The sequence below is a fragment of the Caenorhabditis remanei genome, chromosome III (assembly GCF_010183535.1).
Source record: "Caenorhabditis remanei strain PX506 chromosome III, whole genome shotgun sequence".
Taxonomy (NCBI): domain Eukaryota; kingdom Metazoa; phylum Nematoda; class Chromadorea; order Rhabditida; family Rhabditidae; genus Caenorhabditis; species Caenorhabditis remanei.
Window position 1 is genome coordinate 645,879 of NC_071330.1, and position 20,963 is coordinate 666,841.

Here is a 20,963-nt window from a genome sequence, read left to right on the forward strand (position 1 = left end):
GATTTACGGCGGCTCTCTATCGTACTTTACCCATAAACAAGTATTAATACTACGGTAATCGCGTCGAGGAAGAAGGAAGAAGGAAGTGAGAAAAGACCCGGAAGAAGGAAGAAGGAAGTTGGGTTCCGAACCGGTCAATCGGAAGTTAATTTTGAAAATGACAAATTTGAGGAAACTATTTTCTAGTCATCTTTGAAAACGAATTTTGATGTTGTTTCATACAAAATTCCGTCATAAACCACAAAAATTCCGTCGAAAATTACAAAATTTTAGTAAACTTTTCAACGGAAGAAGGAAGAAGGAAGTGAAAAAAGGCCCGGAAGAAGGAAGAAGGAAGTCGAGCCTTACTCACCGGTATACTTGCTAACCAAGTCGTGAGACGTCCTCTCCACCGAGGAGTTGATCGACGCGTTTCGACCGGTAGCGCCCATCGGCGGTGGCATTGGGACAAGGGAGTACTGTAGTTGGTGGGAGTACTGTAATACTGAAGAGGTTACTGTATAGAAGAAAACTGGAAAAAAAGAGGAGAAAACCGGGGGGACTTTGGAGAAGCTCGCTCTTTCTGCGAGCTGCCACTACCGGCAAAAAGGGGGCGGAGCCTAGGGGATCCAATTTTTGAGAACTTTGTTCTGAGAACAGTTTGCTCTGTTTTAAGGACCAAATGTAGATCAAAAACTCAAATAATTTGTCCAATAGTGCTTCTAGACTAGAATTCTATCCGGAAATGGACTTTTTCAGCCAAAAATTGTATTTTCCCCTATTTTTTTGGTCAGAATAGTGAAAAGTGCACTTGCACTATTCGATGTATGTCTGTCTGTGTGTCCGGATGTCCACCAGCTGGAGCCCATGACGAAAAGGGGGCGGAGCTAAGTTCAATGGAGCAAATTTGCATTTCCAAAGACTTTGTTTTCCAAAAACAAAATGGCAACAAAAAATGAATGATTTATATTATTCAACGTTTCAAACGAATGGTGTAGATCATAAACAAACCGGTTTTGATTTATCCTTTTGGTTGTCAAAAGAAATCCAAAAAATAATAAAATAAAACTAAAAAACGAAAAAAAAAACTGAAAAAGAACAAAACATCGAAATGAAAAGTCATGCGACGGAGCCTCGAGCCGCCGGTTGCTCAGAGCGATCACCCCTAGCAACATGGTCCCCAGGGGGGCTCCGGGAGACGCGCGATGCCAAAAAGCATAGCAAAAAAGGTATTATTATATGTATTAAAAGAAAGGAGAGAGATCAAGACATTAGAAAAAAGTGGGATATTCAAATTTTTGTGTGTTTCCTGAAAATTTCGGTGCGAAGGGGGGCGTGTCATGAGATTCTTATACAAAGTGTGGGCGGGGCGTGGTGCGGAATGGTTGGGATATATCAAAAATGTCTAAAAAGTGTAAAAATATGTGTAAAATTCGATGGAAAAAAGGTTAACTGTAATTATGGGTTACTGTAGTCATCGTCGTCGGAGTCATTTGACACGTGGCAAGACGTCAAATATCTTGAATAGATGACTGAGTTCGTGTTGTTCCGGATCGGTGAATCGAGGAAGGAATTCCTTTGCCTCCTGGAGTGATTTGATGCTGTACCAGTCGACACGGCCACGGAGATCCATTATGCAACATTTGCACTGCAAAAAACATTTTTTTTTCTGTTTTTTTCGGTTTTTGTAAAAATCAAATCTCAAAATTTCAAAATTTCTCGAATTTTTCCGTTCAAAATCACATAAAAATGTCAATTTCTAGTTTCTGAATCGAAATTTCCCAGAAATGAGAGGACTGAAGTCAAATTCTTCATTTCAGATTCCGATACTTCTAAAAATCGGTTTTTCCCCGTTCTCCTGACTCAAAAGAAGGTTTGGTGGAAGAGTTTTTCCACACGGCCGTGTAGTCCTCTCGGACAAGATTTTTTTTTCAATTACCCATTTTCTCACTTTTTCTAACAAATTTTCGTAGTTTTTTCTATTTTTTTGTGATATAAATCGAAAAAAACGACGAACATTTGTAGGGAAATTAAGAAAACGACGAGGAATTGAACAGAAATCTTGTCCGAGAGGAGTACACGGCCACGATGAAAAACTCTTCCACCAAAGCTTCTTTTGAGTAAGGAGAACGGGAATTGTGTTCTGAAATATTGAAATCTCCAATTTTTGGGAAGCTTTGATTCAGAAATTCGGGAAAATTTGACTTTTTGATGAGTTTTTGAACGGGAAAATTCGAAAATTTTGAATTTTTGATAGAATTTTTCAAAAAAAAAAAGAGGGAATCTGTCTGTCCGGATGTCCACGGTATCGGTATATTCAGTTGTCCTAATAACTGTATTTTCCGTGGTCTGTGTGTCTGTTCGTCCGGATATCCGGAAATGAAAAATTTGGATATCAGACCAGATATCTGTCTGTATGTATGTCCGGATGTCCAAAAACTTTCATTCCTGGCTCAAAAATGATTACTTATATCAAAAATCTGTAATATTTTCCAATAAAATTTGTTAGAAGTCTGTTCGTCTGTCAGTCCAGATGTCCTTCTAGCTCAAAAAGTTCCATTTTTGTTGAATTTTCACAGATTTGAATCAATTTTTTCGAGGTTTTCTTTAATTATTTCCCCCTCAAACTCACATCAATGACACGTCCCTTCCATCCATCATAATCCTCTGAGATTCTCACTTTATCCAAATACTTCATAATGAAAACGGGAACTCTATCATTCAACAATTCGAATTCCGACAATCTCTCCAACATATCAGCAAAGAGTTGTCCAATTTCTCCGCGTAAATCCGGTTCGGTGACCTCGTCGAGAATCGAAAACGCCGTATCGATCATCACGGGTCCGAAGTTCTTTCTCACTTTCTCCTCGGCAATTGTGAGCTCTTCGTGGCAGAAAAGGAAGATGGCAAAGTGGAATATTGAAATTGAGAGTTGGACGGGGAGAGCAATCTTCTGGAGATACGTCTCCACCCAGAATGTCATTATGTACCGTGTCGAGTCACCAACCTGTATATTATAGATGAAAATAGCTGGAAAATTACTCTGAAAATCGCTAAAACATGATTTTCATCGATTCCTGTGTTGATTTTTAAGTGAAAATTTTGGTTTTTTAGTGGAAAAATGGGTATTTTTAGACGAAAAAGGCGGGTTTTCGGTGAAAATTCGAAATTTTTTGGTGAAAAATGTGTTTCTTTTGGGAAACAATGAGCATTTTCAAGTTAAAAATAGGCACTTTTTGGTGAAAATTCTAGGTTTTTTAGCGAAAAATGGGTATTTTCGGTGAAAAATGAACATTTTCAAGTGAAAAATTGAGCTTTTTGGTGAAAAATGGGTTTTTTTTGGCAAAAAATGAGCATTTTCAGGCGAAAAATAGGCTTTTTTTTGTGAAAATTCGTTGTTTTTAAGCGAAAATGGGTACTTTCAGAGAAAAATGAGTATTTTCAGTGGAAAAGAGTGTTTTTTAAAGAAAAATAGGGTAATTTCAGACGAAAAATGGGTATTTTTATAGGAAAAATGCGGATTTTCGGTGAAAAATTGAGATTTTTTAGTGAAAATTTTGGTTTTTTAGAGGAAAAAAGGTGAACACGATTTTGATGTAAAAAACGAGAAAATCCGAAAAAATCCGTCAAAAATCCACGCCATTGACAGCTATTAGCAGCCCGCCATTCTTACAAATGTGCCCTACTGCAAACGAGAGAGGCGAGAGACGCAGAGTTTTTTCTCGCGCTGACACAGATTTTCACCGGTTTTGACCTATTTTCGCTATTTTTTTAAACAATTTTTTTTTAAAAACCCATTTTTAGCACATTTTTGGCTAATTTTCATGAAAATCGCGCCAGAAATTGAAATTTTTCAGCTCAAAATGTCCAATTTAAGCTCAAAAATCTGAAAACCTACCGTATGCGGGATTATCTCCATTCCCTCCTCTCCGAACATCTCGCTATCGCAGATCGCGTTGGTGTATAGCTGGAAATAGTGAATTTCAGCTTTTCAAGGCATTTTCAGCCGTTTTTTTGTCTAAAAATCGAAATTTTATCAAAAATTGCCGTTTTTGGGCTAAAAATGATTCATTTTCCTTAATTTAGACCAATTTTTGTCAATTTAAAAAAAAAACGTTTTTAATCGAAATTTCAGCTTTTAAAGCTATTTTTAGCCGATTTTCGTTGAAAAAATTTAAAATTTTCAGCAAAATTGCAATTTTTGGACCAAAAATGCCTCATTTTCCTCAATTTTACTAAAAATTTCAGCTTTTAAAAGCATTTTCAGCCGTTTTTTGTCTAAAAATCAAAATTTTTCAGCTGAAATTGCAGTTTTTGGGCTAAAAATGATTCATTTTCCTTAATTTAGACCAATTTTTGTTGATTTTTAAAAAAACGTTTTTAATGGAAATTTCAGCTTTTAAAGGTAATTTTAGCCGTTTTTTGCCTAAAAATCAAAATTTTTCAGCTGAAATTACAGTTTTTGGACTAAAAATGCTTCATTTTCCTTAATTTAGACCAATTTTTGTCAATTTTCAAAAAAACGTTTTTAATCGAAATTTCTGCTTTTAAAGGTATTTTCAGCCGGTTTTTTGTCTAAAAATCAAAATTTTTCAGCTGAAATTACAGTTTTTGGACTAAAAAATGTCTCATTTTCCTCAATTTTTTACCTCCAAAACCCTCAAATGCCGTATAAACCCAACAACATCGAGACTGTCGACATCGTGAAGTGACATTTGCAATTCGACGTGATTCATCTGAATCACCAATTTGGCGAACGTTTTATCATAGTTAAACCAGGTGATTCCACCGATTCTCGTCATCGAACTGATCACTTCCCACATTAAATGACGGAGTTCTTTCGTGAATTTCTCCACTTTCTCCTGAAGAAGACGACGGACGATTGAGAGAATTCCGATGGGCCAGCAGCGGTTGTCGAATGAGTCTGCTGCAAAGGATTTACACATTTTAAGATGGAAATTTTTAATTTTTCTGTTTTTTTCATCGAATAATTGAGCTCCGAACTGAAAACTTGACATTTGACCATAGTTGTCAAGGCCCGAAGACCCGGGCAAATTGGCGCGAAAGTCAAATTTTTTTCAAATTTTTGGAATTTTTTTGCGAAAAAGTCAAATTTTAGACTATCATTCAGAATTAGAAGAAATTTTGGTGAAAAATTGAAAAAATTTCGAAAAAAATTGAAAAAAAGGTCATTTTTTGAAGCCGGGCCTTCGGGCCTTGAAATTTTTCTATCGGGCCTCGCCGGGGCGGCCCGGGCCTCAAAAACTATGGATTTACACATTTTAAGATGGAAATTTTTAATTTTTCTGTTTTTTTCATCAAAAAATTGAGCTCCGAACTGAAAACATGACATTTGACCATAGTTGTCAAGGCCCGAAGACTCGGGCAAATTAGCGCGAAAGTCAAATTTTTTCAAATTTTTTGAATTTTTTCGCGAAAAAGTCAAATTTTCGACTATCATTCAGATTATTAGAAGAAATTCTGAAAAATAGTCAAAAATGGTCACATTTTCGATGAAAAATTGAAAAAATTTCGAAAAAAAATTGGAAAAAAGGGTCATTTTTTGAAGGCGGGCCTTGACAACTATGGATTAACAGATTTTAGGAGGGAAATTTATGAACCAAAAAATAAAGTTTCGACAAGGATTTTCAAAAAAAATTTCGCGCGCTGAAACGCGCAAGCGCATAAAGTTCTGGGCGGAGCTTAAACTGCAAGCGGCGCGGTTCTTAATTTGGAAAAAAAACAACTGGAATTAGAACCGCGCCGCTTAATTAAGCTTGCAGTTTAAGCTCCGCCCACAACTTCATGCGCTTTTTTTTTGTTGCTTTTTTCATCGAAAAATTGAGCTCCGAACTGAAAACTTGACATTTGACAAGTCAAAACAGTGATTTTAATCTCAAAAAATGAGTTTTTTCTCGAATTTTTTGAATAAAAATGACTTTAAAACAACGAAATAGGGATCTTCAAGGAGGATTTTCCAACTCACGATTCTCCAAGGGTGCAAGGAAGAAGACTCTGAGAATCAGAATATTAGTAGCCATCAAGAATTGTCCGACGTCGAGCATCTGTTTCTGACCATTGAAATGGGCGGTCGTGTGGCGGAGCAAGTCGTAAACTGCCTTTCCGTCGCCTCTCTGCAAGGAATCGAGGACTTTTTAGGAGGTTTATTTTCAATGAAATTTGGGATTTTTAGATGAAAAATACGGTTTTTAGGTAAAAAACGAGGATTTTTTGGGGAAAATTTGGGTTTTATAGAGGAAAAAAGGGATTTTTAGTCAAGAAATGTGGGTTTTTAGGTGAAAATGGGGATTTTCGGTGAAAAATGGATATTTCTAGGCGAAAAATGGGGATTTTTAGGTGAAAATTTGGGATTTTTAGGTGAAAAAAGTGTGATTTTAGGTAAAAATTTTGGTTTTTAGATGAAAAATGAGCATTTTTAGGTGGAAAAAGGGTATTTTCAGGCGAAAAATGAGTATTTTTAGGTGAAATATGGAGATTTTTAGGAAAAAAAAGTGGATTTTTAGGCGAAACATGGGGATTTTTAAGGGAAAATAGAGATTTTTCGGTGTAAAATGGAGAATTTCGGTGAAAAATGGATATTTCTAGGCGAAAATAGGGATTTTTATGTGAAATATGAGGACTTTTCGGTGAAAAAAGGGTAATTTTAGGTGAAAATTTTGGGTTTTCAGGCGAAAAATGAGTATTTCTTAGGTGAAATATGGAGATTTTTAGCTGTACAATAGAGATTTTTAGGTAAAAAATGTTTTTTTAGGCGAAACAAGGGGATTTTTAGGGGAAAAATAGGCATTTTTCGGTATAAAATGGGCATTTTTAGGTGAAAAATAGAGATTTTTAGGTGAAATATGAGGAGTTTTCGGTGGAAAATGAGTATTTTTAGGTATAAAATGGACATTTTTAGGTGAAAAATAGAGATTTGTGGTGAAAAATGAGGTTTTATGGAGCAAAGTGGGCAATTTTAGGTGAAAATGTTGGTTTTTTAGATGAAAAAATAGGATTTTTAGGTGTAAAATGGATATTTTTAGGCAAAAAAGGTGATTTTTAGGTGAAATATGGGGAATTTTCGGTGGAAAAAGGGTATTTTTAGGTCAAAATTTTGGTTTTTTGATAAAAAATGAGCATTTTTAGGTGGAAAAAAAGGTATTTTCAGGCGAAAAATGAGTATTTTTAGGTGAAATATGGAGATTTTTAGCTGTACAATAGAGATTTTTAGGTAAAAAATGTTTTTTTAGGTGGAAAAATGAACAAAATTTGATGATTTTCAGTTGATAATCCTGAATTTCTTTCAAAAACCCTCCGTAATTTGCGTACCGAATCAGCCCAAGTGCACACAACAGTCGCCGCATCCGTATGCATGAGAGACGTCTGCTGAATTTTACAGATACGTGGAGAGAGTGAGTCGACGAGCGACTGCATGACTGGTTTGAATTTTCGATGCACTTCTGGAGACGTGCATTGGACGACGTAGGCGAGAATGTGGATGACAATGGGACGGGCACTGGAAATTAATTGGGTAATTAAATGGGTAATTAATTGGGTAATTAGTGGGCATACATGTGTGAAAAGTCTGCAATTTCAGGGAAACACTTTTTTCGACCTAGAATACCATTGAAATATCAATTTTATGACTTAAATTCCTTGAAAATTGACGTAAATTACTTTAAAATGAGGTAAATTCCCTAAAAATGGCCAAAATGCTTTTAAAAACAACCTATATTCTTTTAAAAATGACCTAATTATTTTTATTTTTGACCTAAAAAGTCTTTTCAGCTAGAAACCCAATTTTTTCCACCAGTTTCGGTGTGTCTGTCTGTCCGGATGTCCGCATTTTTGTCTGTCGCATTATCTGTGTGTCTGGATGTCTGAATCTCCGGAAAAATGGCTTTTTTGAGTTTTTTTTAAAGTTCCAGAGCGTCTGTGGGTCCAGATGTCGCTGTGTATAGAAATTCCTAAATGTCTGTCTGTCTGTCTGTCCGGATGTCTTCGAAAATTACGAAAAATCGTCCAAAATGCAGCTAGGAACCCGATTTTTCTGAGCTACAGTCTGTCTGTGTGTCCGAATGTCCGTATTTCTGTCTGTCACGTTGTCTGGGTGTCCGAATGTTCGTTGGCTGTCCATCTGTGTATCCAGATGTCCGGATGAGCAACTTTTCAGGGTTTTAGTCAACAAAAAGCTGATTTTTCCAATTTTTGCGTTATAAAACTTCGTTTGTTGAGCAATTTTTGTGAAAAATCCGAATTTAGTTTTCCATCTGTGTGTCCAGATGTCCATGTGATTACGGTCAGTTTTAATAGATTTGGAGCGGATAAACGAGATTTTTGAGTTCGAAATTAGTTTTTATTGATTTTTCACGGTTTTTAGACAATTTTAAGCTCAAATTTCAGGTTTTTAGCAGTTTTTAGACCTAAAAACGGCAATTTTTCGGCATTTTTTCCCATTTTTTTCTAATTTTTCACCATTTCACTGTGCTTACTACTCATATTCGACATGTTTCTGATCGAAAACCCGCATATACATCTCCGGTGGAATACACCCGAATAGACGATCGGCTCGCTCCTTGTTGAGTAGATTATGCTGAAACTTTTTCAAAAAATTAATTCGAAAAATCCTAAATTTGGCCTAAAAATACCTGAATTTCCTTCGGAATCCCCACCAAAAATCGCATTTTTTCCTCGAACGTCGCCGCTGGATCCTCGAATATTTTGATGTGTTCATCGATCTGTTCGTTAACTTTTCGAATCTTTTCCGCCTCATTTTCTTCCGTTTTTTCGGTTTTTTCACTAAAATTTAACTTTTTTTTTTCGATTTTTAACCAGATTTTCCAATTTCTTACCTCATTTTTCAAATTTTTCAATATCAAAAGTGTGAAAAAGTAATAAAAATCGAATAAAAACGGAGCAGGTGTTCGAGATGACCAATGGAGCACGAGACGACGAGAGAGTGTGTTAAACGAGGAGACGCAGACAGGAAAGTGTGCAAACGCGCTCCGTTGGACTTCTCTTTTTTTCCCGCCACTTGGAGTTTTTCGCCTATTTTTGGAGTTTTCTTGGTGATTTTTGATGGTTTTTTATATTTTTTCGATGAAAATCAATAGAAAAATGTGTTTTGAATCGAAAAATTAAGTCCTGGACGTTTTTCTCCGTCGAAAAATGTTCTTTTTTGACTCAGAAATCTTCAAAATAAGTTTTAACTCGAATTCTTTAGGGTATCTCTGTTTTTTAGTAAAATTATGATAGAAAAGTTGGTTTTGTTTCGAACATTTGAGCTCAGGCGGCCTTTTTCCTCTGAAAAATACTTATTTTTGGCCCAGAGCTCTCAGAATTTATTTTCTCAATATTTTTCAGGTTTTTGTGTGTTTTTTGTTCAATTGGCAATCATTGACACGTGTGATTCGATAGGATAATCAAAATAAAGCTTGAGAAGAGAGAAAAACCGAAAAAAAACCGAAAAAGTCTGTATTTTTTGTTGAAAAACTCAAAAATCTCAGAAAAAACTTGAAAAATTGCTGATTTTTGTTCCATTTTCTGTGGAATTCAGGGAAAAGGCTCTCCAGATGTCTTCCTCAGCGAAAACCCGAACTCAGACTTCACTTTGAACAAAAAATTTGTCATTTTTTCATTTTACTTGGTAAAAAATAAGCTTCTCCCTTTCCTTTCATCAAAATATGCGTAAAAAGCTTCAATTTTCTACCCAAAACTCAATTTTCTAGCTTTTTCCATACAAAAATTCGAATTTCCCGCCTAAATTTCCATTTATTGCACAACATTGTGTCATTTTTCATTCTAAAACCCCCTCTTTTATACTCAATTTCTACCTCAATCCGATCATTTTTATCTCCAATTTTCTCCCATTTTCAGGTAAAACCACTACCGAAAAAATGAGTCGGAAAGGTCCATTAGTGAAGAACAACGAGACGGATCAGCCGTTGCGTATCGCCATCGTCGAGAAGGATCGCTGTAAACCAAAGAATTGCGGTTTGGCTTGCAAGAAGGCGTGTCCAGTTAATCGACAAGGTAGGAGTGGTGAAATTGATGGAAAATCTGGATTTGTGGTGAAAATTTGAAGGATTTGTCGCTTTTTTTAATAAAAAATAGTGCTAAAATGAGATTTCTTGGCTCAAAATAGTATTTTTTGCCCATTTAAACGATTTTTTAGGGAAAAAATTCCGTCAAAACTGAAATATCGTCTAAAAATCCCTATTTTTCAGATTTTTATCGGAAAAATTACACCTGAAATTGTCTAAAAACCATAATCTGGCTCCTAATAGTTGTTTCCATTCATTTTTTTTTTGGAATTTCCGCCCTGATTTATCGAATTTTCCCTGCGATTTCTCGAAAAAATCTATTTTTCAAGCGGAAATTCTTGTTAAAAGTCGAGGAAATCCTTCTTTTTAGCGTTTGAGCCCCAAAAACCGCTTCAAAACTCCCAATTTTACTTTTTTCTTTGAAAAACTGTGATTTTTCGACCTAATTAGTCCAAATTTTTCGAAAAACTCATTTTCTTACTAAAACTAAACTTTTTTGCTCTCTTTGCTTCTAAAGAGTTGATAAATCCCGCTTTTGTTCTTAAAAATTGCACATTTCGGTTCAAAACAACTGAAAACCGCTTCAAAACTCGCAATTTCGCTCATTTTGTAGGCTTTTGTCGGTTTTTTCATGAAAAATCGCGCTAAATCGCTAGATTTCCCGCCCCAAAGAAGTATTTTTTGCATATTCAACCGATTTCCTCTGGTTTTCAGAGAAAAAACTTCGGCACAACGAAAAATTCATTTTTCAAGCGGAAATTCCCATTAAAAGTCCAGAAAATCCGTTTAAAATAGCTTTTGAGCTCCCAAAAACCGCTTCAAAACTCTCAATTTCCCTAATTTTCTGGGAAGAATCTGGTTGAACCCGAACTCTCGACCGAATAATTACTATTTTCCTATCCTCCTTCTGTTTTTTTCCAGAAGAAAATGCGAAAATGCATTAATTGGCTCCAAATAGCCGTTTTCACTTATTTCGTTCGAAAAATTTTGACGAAAGATCCATTTTCTTGCTGAAATTCGCTAATTTTTCTCTTTAAAAGTCGAAAAAATCCAGGTTTTCATGTTAAAATAGCTTTTGAGCTCCCAAAAACCGCTTCAGAACTCCCAATTTCGCTCCTTTTCACTGAAAATTTTTCCAGGAAAGCTGTGCATCGTCGTCGAGGCCACCTCTACCATCTCGTCAATCTCCGAAATTCTGTGTATTGGATGTGGTATTTGCGTGAAAAAGTGTCCATACGACGCCATCAAAATCATCAATCTCCCCGCCAATTTGGCCAATGAGACGACTCATCGTTACTCGCAAAACTCGTTCAAACTCCATCGTCTGCCGACGCCACGTTGCGGTGAGGTGCTCGGACTCGTCGGCACGAATGGAATCGGAAAATCGACGGCGTTGAAGATTCTCGCCGGAAAACAGAAGCCAAATCTCGGAAATTTCCAGAAGGAGCAGGAGTGGACGACGATCATCAATCACTTCAGAGGATCCGAACTTCAGAATTATTTCACGCGGATTCTGGAGGACACGTTGAAGTGTGTCATCAAGCCACAGTATGTCGATCAGATTCCGAGAGCCGCCAAGGGAACGGTTGAGATGAATTTGAAGAGACGACATGATAATGAGAATTTGGATCAGGTCATCGATCAAATGGGTACGGGTTTTGAAGGAAAAAAAATGGAGTTTTTAAAGGAATTTTAACGCTTGAAACCGTTTTCAGACTGAAAATTGTAGTTTCAAGCCATCAGACATGCTGAAAATGGCATAATTTCGCCATTTTTCTGCTGAAAACTTTGATTTTTATTGCTTTTGCGAAATTCTGTGACTCTAGACTGATTTTGAGCTGGAAATGTTGATTTTCAATACTTTTTGGCAGTTTCGAATAGTTTTTCAATCCAAAAATCAGGTTTTCTAGCTTTTCCTCCTGAAAATCTCGTTTTTCAACTAGATAAACTCTGAAAACTCCTAAAACACAATTTTTTTTCTATGAAAACTTCTTGAAAATGGATTTCAATTTGAAAAAAGTGAAAATGTTCATTGTTGCACCGAAAGCACCAATTTCATACTGAAAATCAGAGTTTTTGAGCAATTTTCATCAGATTTCAACTTCTTTTGAGCTGAAAACTTTGATTTTTATCATCAATGAGGCTTCAGACTGATTTTGATCGGGAAATGTTGATTTCCAACACTTTTTGACAGTTTCGAATAGTTTTTCTATCCAAAAATCAGGTTTTCTAGCTTTTCCTCTAGAAAATCTTGTTTTTTCAGGATTTTTTCGATGAAAAACCCACGAAAAATGGATGAAAATAGGATTTTTAGCCCACTTTCTCGTTATGAATTCAAAATTTCCATACTTCCAACGGGCCGGGCCGGGCCTTGTCATGTGAAATTAAGGCCCGGAAAATTGGCGCCAAAGTTCAAAATTCAGTTTTTTTTCGAATATTTAATTTTTTCGCGAAAAAGTCAAATTTTTGCCTATTTTTCAGATTTTCTTCTATTTCTGAATGATAGTCGAAAATTTGAGTTTTTCGCAAAAAAAATCAAAAATTTTGAAATTTTGACTTTCGCGCCAATTTGCCCGAGCCATCGAAAATTTCAATTTTGCACCCGAATCAGCAATTTCCTTTTTTCAGAACTCCGTGGTCTTCTCGCGCGTAACATCGACCAACTTTCTGGAGGAGAGCTCCAACGTTTCGCCATCGCAATGTGTTGTGTTCAGAAGGCCGACGTCTACATGTTCGACGAACCGTCATCGTATCTCGACGTGAAACAACGTCTCAAAGCGGCGGCCATCGTCCGCGAACGCATCAGTGACACGAATTACGTCGTCGTCGTCGAACACGACTTGGCCGTCTTGGATTATCTGTCCGATTTCATTTGTTGCCTGTACGGTGTGCCCGGAGTGTATGGAGTCGTCACACTGCCTTCTGGAGTTCGTGAAGGAATCAACATGTTCTTGGATGGTTTCATTCGTACTGAGAATATGAGATTCAGAGAGTCCAAATTGTCATTCAAAACGTCCGAACAGCAAGAGGATATCAAGAGAACTGGAAATATTAAAGTATAGGGAGAGGAAATTTGAATTTTGAAGAGAAAATCTGGAAAATTCAAGATATTTGACCCTAGAAATCAGTTTTTAGACAATTTAGAATCATTACAGTAATTTCCAGCTACTTAATCTCAATTTTCAGCTGTAAAATCTGAATTTTGAGCCTTGGGACACTTGAAAAATAGCAAAAACTCTCGAAAAACGTCAGAAATCTAGGAAGAATACGATTTTCTAGATGAGTTTTTGGTAAAATTAATGGAAAAAATCACTTTTCACTCGCATGTTCTTAACCTTTTTTATTCTGTTTTTTTAGCATGAAATTCAAGTTTTTTTGAAGTTTGAAGACTAAAGAGAGGAAATAGGTTGAAAAAGCTAGAAAATCTGCAAAAATTCGAGAGATTTGACGCAACTCACTTTTCAGACACCTCAAATCTCAATTTTCAGCTGTAAAACCTGAATTTTGAGCATAATTCAGAATGAGTCTGGAAATCTGAAATTACAGGTTTTTTTTCCTGAAAACTCACTTATTTTCATTTTTTTCGGTCAGAAAAGCTTCAGTTTTTAGCAGACTTGTCAAAATTCGGGTCGGCCCGGCCCGGATTCAAAAATGGGTAGCCTTTTCACCAAATTTTTTTTGAAATTTTTCGAAAAATAGAGTAAAAATGCTTCGAAAACTACATTTTTCAAAAAATTTCCAAAAAAAATTCAAAAACACAAAATGTTTCAAAACGGGCGGAGATTTTTCTTGATTTCGGCCCGGCCCGGCCGGTGACAAGTCTGGTTTTTAGTATTTTCAGCGATTTCTAACGATCTGATTGAAAATCCATTTTTCAGTATCCAGCAATGTCAAAAACGCTCGGTGACTTCCATCTGAACGTCGAAGCGGGAGACTTCTCGGATTCTGAGATCATCGTGATGCTCGGAGAGAACGGAACCGGCAAAACGACAATGATCCGAATGATGGCCGGATCGTTGAAACCGGAGGATGAGGGCACCGAATTGCCACATGTCACCATCTCGTACAAACCGCAAAAAATCTCGCCGAAAACTGAGACAACCGTCAGATATATGCTTCACGACAAGATTCAGAATATGTACGAGCATCCACAATTCAAGACGGACGTTATGAATCCGTTGATGATGGATCAGTTGTTGGATCGAAATGTAAGGGGGGAGAAAGTCGAGAAACGAGAGAAAAAAGCTGAAATTGCTTTTTAAAACTAGAAAATGGACATTATTAACATTAAATTTGTCTGAAAACATTGGATTTTTGAGGTTCGTTGCCCAGAAGCCGTTGATACCATTCCAGTCAATTTAGAAACGGAAAATCAATAATTTTCGATGACAATGTCGAAGAAAATTACCATTTTGGAGTCATTTATCAAATTTTCCATTGGAAAAACTGAAAAAAACGTAAATTTCGACTAGAATGGACTTATCTTCAGCTAAAATTCTAGATTTTCAATCGATTTCAAGTTGTCTACATCACTGATATCGTACCATACATAACTGAATAGTCTGCAATTTCAGAGCATTTTTTTAACCTAAATTCCTCAAAAAATAATTTTTCGACCTCAAAAAGTCGTAATTTTAGACAAAGAAACACGTATGTATACTACAGATTTTAAATCACAGAAAACTTCAGGACTTCATGGTTTTTGGCTAGCCGAACAGATTTATTGCTGAAAATTCGAAAAAATCGGTCAGAAAATCCAGATCTTGCCGATTTTTTCAATTTTCGAATTTATTCTATTCAGTATTCACCATAATTGTCAGGACCCGGGCCGGCCCGGGAAGGCCCGATAGAACATTTTCAAAGCCCGGCCCGGCTTCAAAAGATGACCCTTTTTTTCGAAATGTTTTCAATTTTTCATCGAAAATGTGACAATTTTTGACTATTTTTCTGAATGATAATCGAAAATTTGACTTTTTCGCGAAAAAATTCAAAAAATTTAGAAAATTTTGAAATTTGAACTTTCGCGCCAATTTACCGGGCCTTGATTTCGCTGACAAGGTCCGAGTTTGTTGGGAAATCCAGATCTTGCCGATTTTTTTTTCAATTTTCGAACTTATTCTATTCAGTATTCACGAAAAATAGAAATTTGCTCACAATTTTCACTAAAAAATCGCCCAAAATCTAATTATTTCATTTCCAGGTAAGCGAGCTGTCCGGAGGAGAATTGCAACGTACCGCCCTTGCACTCTGCCTCGGAAAAACCGCCAGTCTCTATTTGATCGATGAGCCATCTGCATATCTGGATTCGGAGCAACGTCTTCACGCCGCCAAAGTCATCAAACGTTTCATTATGCACGCGAAGAAGACGGCGTTCGTCGTCGAGCACGACTTCATTATGGCCACTTATCTCGCTGATAGAGTCATCGTTTTTGAAGGACAACCGTCTGTTGATACTACTGCTTGCAAGTGAGTTTTGGGAGATTTTCACAGGAAAATTACGGGAAAATAGCGAACATGCTCGAAAACATCAGTCGAAATACGATTTTTCTACATGAATTTTTCACAAAATCAATGGGAAAATCACTTTCCAGTTGCATTTTGACGATTTTTTTAAAACCTAATTTTTCGCTAGAAATTCAATTTATTTCGTAAAAATAGATCTAAGACCTCAAATTAGAGCCAAAATCCTGCTTAACAACATGAAAAATGTCGAAAATTGTAGCTTTTTGGTCTTAAACGGCTCAAATTATGCGGAAAACTTGGAAATTTGTCGTTTTTACAGTCGAAAAACCCTGATTATTTAATTTTTCCGTTTAGAGTTATTCACATTTTGATAAAACTCCAGTTTACAAGTAGAAGAATCTAAAAAAACCACTCAAAAACCTAAAAATTTCGTTATTTCTAATCAAAAATATGTAAAATCCATCTAAAATTATGGTGGCCTATCTGTTCATGGCCTAGAAATTTACCATCTAAAACTAGTCCCCCATTCCCTTCCCCTATTCTGATTCTGTTGATTTTGCTGGAAAATTTTGAAAATTCTATCAAAAAATGGCGTTAAAACCTCGTGGCCTAGAAATCCTTATCTCTAAAAACTAGTCCCCGCATCACAATTGATTCCAGACCCCAATCCCTACTGGAAGGAATGAATCGTTTCCTGAAAATGCTCGACATCACATTCCGTCGTGATCAGGAGACGTATCGTCCACGTATCAACAAATTCGAGTCGGTGAAGGATGTGGAGCAGAAGAAGAGTGGACAATTCTTCTTCCTCGATGATAATTAAAATATTGATATTCCCCACTCGTTTTCAGTCCAATTTCCCCTTTTTTTTTGGTTTTTTTCTAGAATTTTCGCTTTCTGATGTTGTTTCCCCTTTAAATATATCTGTCTCTTTTTTCCTGTTGCTCTCGGTTAATTAATTATATTATTTAATTAATTCCATATTTCCCCCTTTCCTATCATGGTTTTTTTTCGCTAATTTTTCTGTTGGTTCTGTCTTTTTTTGAATTCTTTTTTCCTAATGGTCTATTGGTGTTATCGTAAATCTATTATTGTTCCTATTTATTTATTGTTTACTCGAGGGGTATAGAGGTGTGAGGACCATGGAACAGCTGACTAGGATGAGCCATTGGGTGGTAGGAATTGTACTATTTTTGTGATTTTTGCTCCGATTTTCCCTTTTTTTCAAGTTTAATTCTGTAATTGATGAAAAAAAAACTATCAGATTTTCTCAGTTTTTTATCTACTCTCGCTATTTTTCGTTTTTTTTTTGTTGTAAATTATTACGAAAAATAGCGGGGGTAGATCAAAAACTGTGAACATCTGTGAGGGCGCGAGAAAAAATTCTGCGTCTCTCGTCGATACTCTCTCGCTTACGATGGGGCGCAGTTGTAAGATGAGGTGGCTACGTCTTCAAGGAACGAAAGTGTGAACGAGACCACAGGGTTTCGGGATGAGTAGTGAAAATAAACGAAAAACAAAACATTCTATTTGAAGCCAATTTATTTTTTGTTACTTTTGATAAACAGCTGGCAGACAGTAAAGCGAAATGAATAAAAACGTTTCGTAGAAAGGCGGGGCACAACAAAATAAGAGATAAAAGATACTTTATACTTGTTCACGCTCCTATGAAATTTCCAGCAACAATATCTCCTACGAATCCTCCGCCAACTCCACCGAATACACCTCCAATCACTCCACCAAGCAATGTTCCAACACCCGGAAAGATCATCGATCCGTATGCAGCTCCTGGAATGGTTTAATTAAGGCATAACTTCTTGTTGAGACGTGGTTCAAGAAAAATATGATCTAAAGTTTAATTCTTACCAGCGGCTGCTCCTTGGGCTCCTCCAACATATGATGATGTTTTAGATATGACCTTCCTTTGTGCTTCCTTAGTTCTTCCCTTATTAAAATCGTCCATTATGTCGGCAGCATCATAAATAACAGACGCAGCCAGTGCAATTGGCGCAACTTTGTTAACGACATTTAATGCTCTTCCAGCAACACCAGCAGCATGTGCAGTCGTTCCAGAAATTCGAATATGGGGATCCTTGAGTCCAGTGATGGCTTTGTTCACATTAATATGATGGTATGGCACGTTGGCGTGTGGCATATCAACTCTAGCGTACCACTTTGGATTTCCAAGAGAGCTCACGGCTGTCTTGTCGAATACATTGACAATATTTGAAGCTCTTCCACCGTTTTCAATCGCATAGCGTGCAGCGTTCATGCTTCCACCGACGAATGCTCCAGATGCCATATTACGATGAGGAGAGGAAAACTGGATGTTTTGATGTTTTGTTGTCCCGCTGTTGTCTGAATTTTAAAAGTTTAAACAAACACTGAGCTCTCGATTTTCAAGAACATCAAGATGTCTTCCATTGATTATTAAAAACTTGAATAAACGAGAAGAAATTTACCTTTCTCCTGATCAGCAGCCGCACTGTGATAACCGATCACCAGGACAAGAACCAGGAAGGCCAGTATGTTCCGCACAGTCTGAAATTTATAAATATGAGATCCTAAAAAAAAAAATATGAGATCCTAAAAAAAAAAATGCATACATGTCTTCGCGAAAAAAATTTCAAAAATTCGAAAAAAAATTTGAAATTTGAACGTTGGCGACAATTTTCCGGGCCTTGACAAGTATGTAAAAGTAAAGGCTAATCGGGTGTGGAAAATAGAAAAACTGATTGAGAGAAGGGAATTTTTTTTGTAAGAGTTGACTCCTGCATGAAAAGAAAGACGAGCTCAAACTATTATTTGAATCCTGGCTTAAGAATAACTTTGAAAACAAAGAAATCGAAGAAATCAAGGTTCACGAATCAAGAAATAAATCAAAGAGCTTTGTTGTCTCTGTGTCTCACGTTGAACTAGGAAAAACCAGACTTGCAAATTTCCGGGCCGGGCCGAGAAAGCTCCGGCCCGACCCGGCCCGGTCGGCCCGGATTTGAATTTTTGAACTTTTTTCACTACAATTTTTTTCCAAACATTTCATTTTCTGAAAAAATTTCCAAATTTTTCCTCAAGTGTATTTCTCAAAAACCTTCGAAACCTACAAAAAATCGTTTTTTAAATATTTTTAAATATTTTTTGGAAAAAAATATTTTCATAAGGGGGGACCCTTATGTGATTTTTGAAAAAATCAAAAAATCTCAAAAAAGTTCTACTGTTTTTTTTGATGTTTTCAGTTGGTCCTAACTGGAATATTTCGCGGGGAATACGAAAACTATTTGAAATTTTATGGCTTCTAGGCGGATTTTTTGAGAAAAGTGAAAAAACACTAAAACACTCCTAACATGTACCAAAAGTTTCACAATGTTATCTGGGAAATTTGAATTTTTGTGAACTTTTGAGTGAAAAGGCACAACACAAACATTTTCACTCTTACAGATAGTGCTTCTTAAGAAATATTTTTCAAAAAAAAATCGGGAAATTTTCGAAAAAAAATTTTGAATTTTTTTCAGTACTGAACTTCCGGGCCGACCAGGCCGGAGAAATTTTTATTTCGGCCCGGCCCGGCCCGTTGCAAGTCTGGGAAAAACAGAAAGAGAGAGAGAGAGGTGGCCTTCAAAAGAGTCACTGGTGAAGAGACTTAGAGTGGACGAGATATTTTCTGTTGTTAGAGTAAGAAGGACGGGGGAAATGTATCAAAGATATATATGTGCGGTTTCACTATGATCCTATTTTGGACAAATGTTTTAGTCTTCTAGAATGATTGAAACCATCTTTACAAAATGAAGATAAAACGAATTTTGATGATCGCTATCCCTTTCCACAAGATAGGTTATGCGACGTGTTCAACACTTATGGATACGAGACAAAAATAAGGAGTCAAGAGGTACATACAGTACCGTCCAAAATGATCATACTTGTCAACGGGCCGGCGCGTAACTCGCGTCAAAATGAATATTATGAGCTGAAAAATATACCAAAATGTAGATCTCAACGAGTTCTATCTCTGTGACCCACTACGGGCCGGATGGCTATTTGTTATTGTGCCACGGGCCGGGCTAGAATAGCTTTTTTGGCCATTTTCGCGTTTTTTGGCACTTTTTCCCGGCCCGCGGCACATTAACGAATAGCCATCCGGCCCGTAGTAGGTCACGGACATAGAACTCTTCGAGATCTACATTTTGGTATATTTTTCAGTTCATAATATTCGATTTGACGCGAGTTACGAGCCGGCCCGTGTCAGCCCGTTTCGGCCCGTTGACAAGTATGTCAAGGACAGCCTTTTTCAGTTGAAAAAGTCAAACTTTGAGTGTGTGTCATCATAGTAAAACAATTTTCCCCACGAAGTATTTTTTATGGATGATACTGATCACAAATAGATCTCGTTGTTGAAATCTTTGGGTTGCGTAGCAAAAAAACCAATTCTCAACAAATATGGAAAATTAAAATTACGGTTTTGTTCTCAAAACTAATAGTAATAATTTTCAATCAGGTTTTGGTCATTATGCAGGAAAAATCAAGAATAGCAAAAGGTTTTGTTCTGATTCAATGAGCAGTCCTCAAAAAAGTGTAGAAAAGAATGACAACCTTCGGAGACGAATACACTCTCCAATGCAACGTTGCCTAATGAGACTGTGCGAGAGCAGATGCGCATTCTTACATCATCTACCTGTTTGCTTCCCTGCACTCTCTCTTTTCGTCACGGTCTTTCTCTGACTGCTGCTCGTCTGCCAACGGCTATAAGGTCAGATGGTCCATTATTTGGATTAGATAGGAGGCGGAGATAGGGAAAGGAAAAAAAAAGAAAAAAGAGACATAGAAGACATGATACATTTTTTCGTTAGCGTAAGAAGGACGGGGGAAATGTACCAAAGATATGTTTCAGTGTGCGGTTTCACTAAAAATTGAAAATTCTATCAAAAAATGTGTCTAGGCATGACCTAGAAACCCACATATCTGCAAAAACTAGTCCCCTCCCCATCTAACACCATCACAATTGTTTCAGACCACAATCCCTACTGGAAGGAATGAATCGTTTCCTGAAAATGCTCGACATCACATTCCGTCGTGATCAGGAGACATATCGTCCACGTATCAACAAATTCGAGTCGGTGAAGGATGTGGAGCAGAAGAAGAGTGGACAATTCTTCTTCCTCGATGATAATTAAACTATTTATATTCCCTTCTCATTTTCAGTCCAATTTCCCCCATTTTTTTGGTTTTTTTTCTAGAATTTTCGCTCTCTCTGATGTTGTTTCCCCTTTAAATATATCTGTCTCCTTTTTTTCCTGTTGCTCTCCGTTTATTAATTATATTATTTAATTAATTTCAAATTTCCCCCTTTCCTATCATGGTTTTTTCGCTAATTTTTCTGTTGGTTCTGTCTTTTTTTGAATTCTTTTTTTCCTAATGGTCTATTGGTGTTATCGTAAATCTATTATTGTTCCTATTTATTTATTGTTTACTCGAGGGGTGTGAGGA

The 20,963-nt window shown here is 36.6% G+C and overlaps 4 protein-coding genes across 4 annotated transcripts; 2 read left to right on the forward strand and 2 right to left on the reverse strand.

Moving 5' to 3' along the window:
- Window positions 1-1,468: 1,468 nt before the first annotated feature.
- Window positions 1,469-8,836, reverse strand: GCK72_008295 (uncharacterized protein; the record flags this gene model as incomplete). Its single annotated transcript, XM_053726754.1, has 9 exons — window positions 1,469-1,627; window positions 2,612-2,986; window positions 3,878-3,946; window positions 4,629-4,906; window positions 5,966-6,113; window positions 7,309-7,495; window positions 8,472-8,572; window positions 8,628-8,778; window positions 8,832-8,836. The coding sequence occupies 9 exons, from the start codon at window positions 8,834-8,836 to the stop codon at window positions 1,469-1,471; spliced, it is 1,473 nt and encodes a 490-aa protein (XP_053586331.1).
- Window positions 8,837-9,875: 1,039 nt separating this feature from the next.
- Window positions 9,876-16,308, forward strand: GCK72_008296 (uncharacterized protein; the record flags this gene model as incomplete). The annotated part of the gene is made up of 6 exons (XM_003104984.2): window positions 9,876-10,011; window positions 11,162-11,671; window positions 12,651-13,078; window positions 13,901-14,230; window positions 15,223-15,488; window positions 16,146-16,308. 6 exons carry the CDS (start codon window positions 9,876-9,878, stop codon window positions 16,306-16,308), a joined length of 1,833 nt encoding a protein of 610 aa, XP_003105032.2.
- An 834-nt stretch (window positions 16,309-17,142) lies between these two features.
- Window positions 17,143-17,787, reverse strand: GCK72_008297 (uncharacterized protein; the record flags this gene model as incomplete). The annotated part of the gene is made up of 2 exons (XM_003104914.2): window positions 17,143-17,273; window positions 17,352-17,787. The coding sequence occupies 2 exons, from the start codon at window positions 17,785-17,787 to the stop codon at window positions 17,143-17,145; spliced, it is 567 nt and encodes a 188-aa protein (XP_003104962.2).
- A 2,341-nt stretch (window positions 17,788-20,128) lies between these two features.
- Window positions 20,129-20,650, forward strand: GCK72_008298 (uncharacterized protein; the record flags this gene model as incomplete). The annotated part of the gene is made up of 2 exons (XM_053726755.1): window positions 20,129-20,226; window positions 20,488-20,650. 2 exons carry the CDS (start codon window positions 20,129-20,131, stop codon window positions 20,648-20,650), a joined length of 261 nt encoding a protein of 86 aa, XP_053586332.1.
- Window positions 20,651-20,963: the final 313 nt, after the last annotated feature.